Genomic DNA, 2,281 nt, shown 5'->3' with positions numbered 1-2,281 from the left:
TGGTTGAAGAATTGTTTCCCATTGTCAGTTGTAATACGTTGAGGTACACCATATCTATAGATGATTTGGGTTCGAATGAAGTCCACAACATTTTATTTCTTCACTTCCCGTAATGTGATGGCTTATGCCCATTTTTGAGAAGTAGTCAGTGGCAGTGAGGATATACTCGTGTCCATTTAAAGCATTTGGAGTAAGAGGTCCCACAACATCAAGTCCCTAAGCTTCAAAGGGCCATGAAGAAACAGTAGGATGTAACGGCTCCGGCGGTTGGTGTATGAAGTTTGCGTAGAACTGACAGGGTTCACATTTTTTCGCGAAGTCCATACAATCTTGTACCATGGTTGGCCAGTAATACCCCATTCTCTTTACGCGATCATGAAGTTTAGGCCCATATTGATGAGCGCCACAAATTCCAGAGTGGGCTTCATGCATTGCTTCAACAGCTTCGTCCTTACTTAGACACCTCAACCATTGGCTTGAGAAAGAACGTCTGTAGAGCGTCCCTTTATAGTGAATAAACTTTAGAGCACGTCCACGTATCTCAACCTTGTGTCTGGGATCATCAGGTAATTTTTGGTGGTCCAAGAAATCAATGATAGGTTGACGCCAATCATCTTCATCAGCTGTGTAGACGCATATTATGTTGGTTGTATCTACATTTTCTTCTCCTTCAAGCAATGATACTGCCCAACGATTGCAGACTGGGACTTGCATAGACTATTCTGCCCCCAGTGCCAAAGTGGCTTCAAGATTAGCAAGTGCGTCAGCCAACTTATTGACACTCCTCGGTACATGACCAACATGGATGTCGTCAAGTTGATTCAGCAGTTGTAATGCCCGTTGATGGTAGGGAATCAAGTCTTCCTTTTTCATTTCATATTCACCAGGGACTTGGTTAACCACTAACTCTGAGTCTCCGTAGATGTCCATATCCCTAACGCCTATTTCAGTCACCATTTGAAGGCTGAGTATAAGAGCTTGGTATTCTGCCATATTATTTATGCACAACTGAGTAAGTGTAAAGGCATATGGCATGAGATGATTTTGTGGAGTTACGATCACAACTCCAGCTCCAGCTCCATCTTGCCTTGAAGCACCATCAAAGTACATTTGCCATGGAGGTAGAACGTCCACGTAGAAAATTTCTTCTCCTAGGAGGTCATCTGAAATTTCCCACTCTGCTGGCACTGGATGATCAGCAAAGAAGTCGGCGATAGCTTGACCTTTCACAGCCTTTTGAGGCACGAACACCAAGTCATACTGCTTAAGTAACACTGCCCATTTCGCAAGTCTTCCAGACAAGACTGGTCTTGAGAGTATGTACTTGATTGGATCAGCTTTTGAGACCACATGTATGGTATGCGCCTGCATGTAGTGCCTCAACTTCTGGATGGCGAACACCAAAGCAAGACATATCTTCTCTATGGGCGAGTAATTCAACTCAGCTCCAACCAAGGTACGACTCAAGTAATAGAGTCCTCTATCCTTGAGGTCTTCAATTTCTTGAGCACACATTGCCCCCAGTGAGCGTTCTTGGGCTGCAATGTAGAGGATAAGTGGCCTTCCTGGAATTGGTGCCCCCAACACTGGCGCGCTGGCTAAGTACTTCTTGATGCTATCAAAAGCATTTTTGCATTTTTCGTCCCATTGAAATGGAGCATCCTTTTTCATGAGATGGCTGAACGGCTGGCAACGCCCGGCTAAGTTAGAGATGAACCTTTGGATGTATGCCAAACGTCCTTGCAATCCGCACAATTCTTTCAACCTCTTTGGTTCTGGCATTTCGTTGATGGCTTTGATTTTTGTTTGGTCAATTTCAATGCCTCTGTGCCTGACCACAAATCCCAAGAACTTCCCAGATGTGACACCGAACGCACACTTGAGTGGATTCATCTTAAGTTGATATGGTATTCTCTTTTCTCTGTTTTGACAACCACGTCATCAACATAACACTCTATCATTTTATGCAGCATGTCATCGAAGATCTTTTGCATTGCGCGTTGGTACGTAGCGCCAGCATTCTTCAATCCAAATGGCATGACCGTGTAACAGAAGATCCCTTTTGGGGTTCGAAAACCTGTTGCTTCTTGATCTTCAGGTGCCATATGTATTTGATTATACCCAGCAGTACAATCCATGAAGGAGAGTGCTTCGTGACCAGTGGTTGCATCGATCATCAACTCTGTGACTGGCAAAGGGAAGTCATCCTTCGGGCATGCATCATTAAGGTCTCTGAAGTCGACATGTATGCGCAATTGTCCATTCTTCTTTCTGACTGGGA

At 44.4% G+C, this 2,281-nt stretch overlaps 1 protein-coding gene across 1 annotated transcript; it reads right to left on the bottom strand.

Moving 5' to 3' along the window:
- Positions 1-216: 216 nt before the first annotated feature.
- On the bottom strand, positions 217-714 carry LOC141617626 (uncharacterized). The gene has a single exon (XM_074434801.1). The coding sequence runs from the start codon at positions 712-714 to the stop codon at positions 217-219; it is 498 nt and encodes a 165-aa protein (XP_074290902.1).
- Positions 715-2,281: the final 1,567 nt, after the last annotated feature.

The sequence above is a fragment of the Silene latifolia genome, chromosome X, assembly GCF_048544455.1.
Source record: "Silene latifolia isolate original U9 population chromosome X, ASM4854445v1, whole genome shotgun sequence".
Classification (NCBI taxonomy): Eukaryota; Viridiplantae; Streptophyta; class Magnoliopsida; order Caryophyllales; family Caryophyllaceae; genus Silene; species Silene latifolia.
Note: the sequence above shows the minus strand (reverse complement) of the source record. Positions and strands in the feature narration are given on the sequence as shown.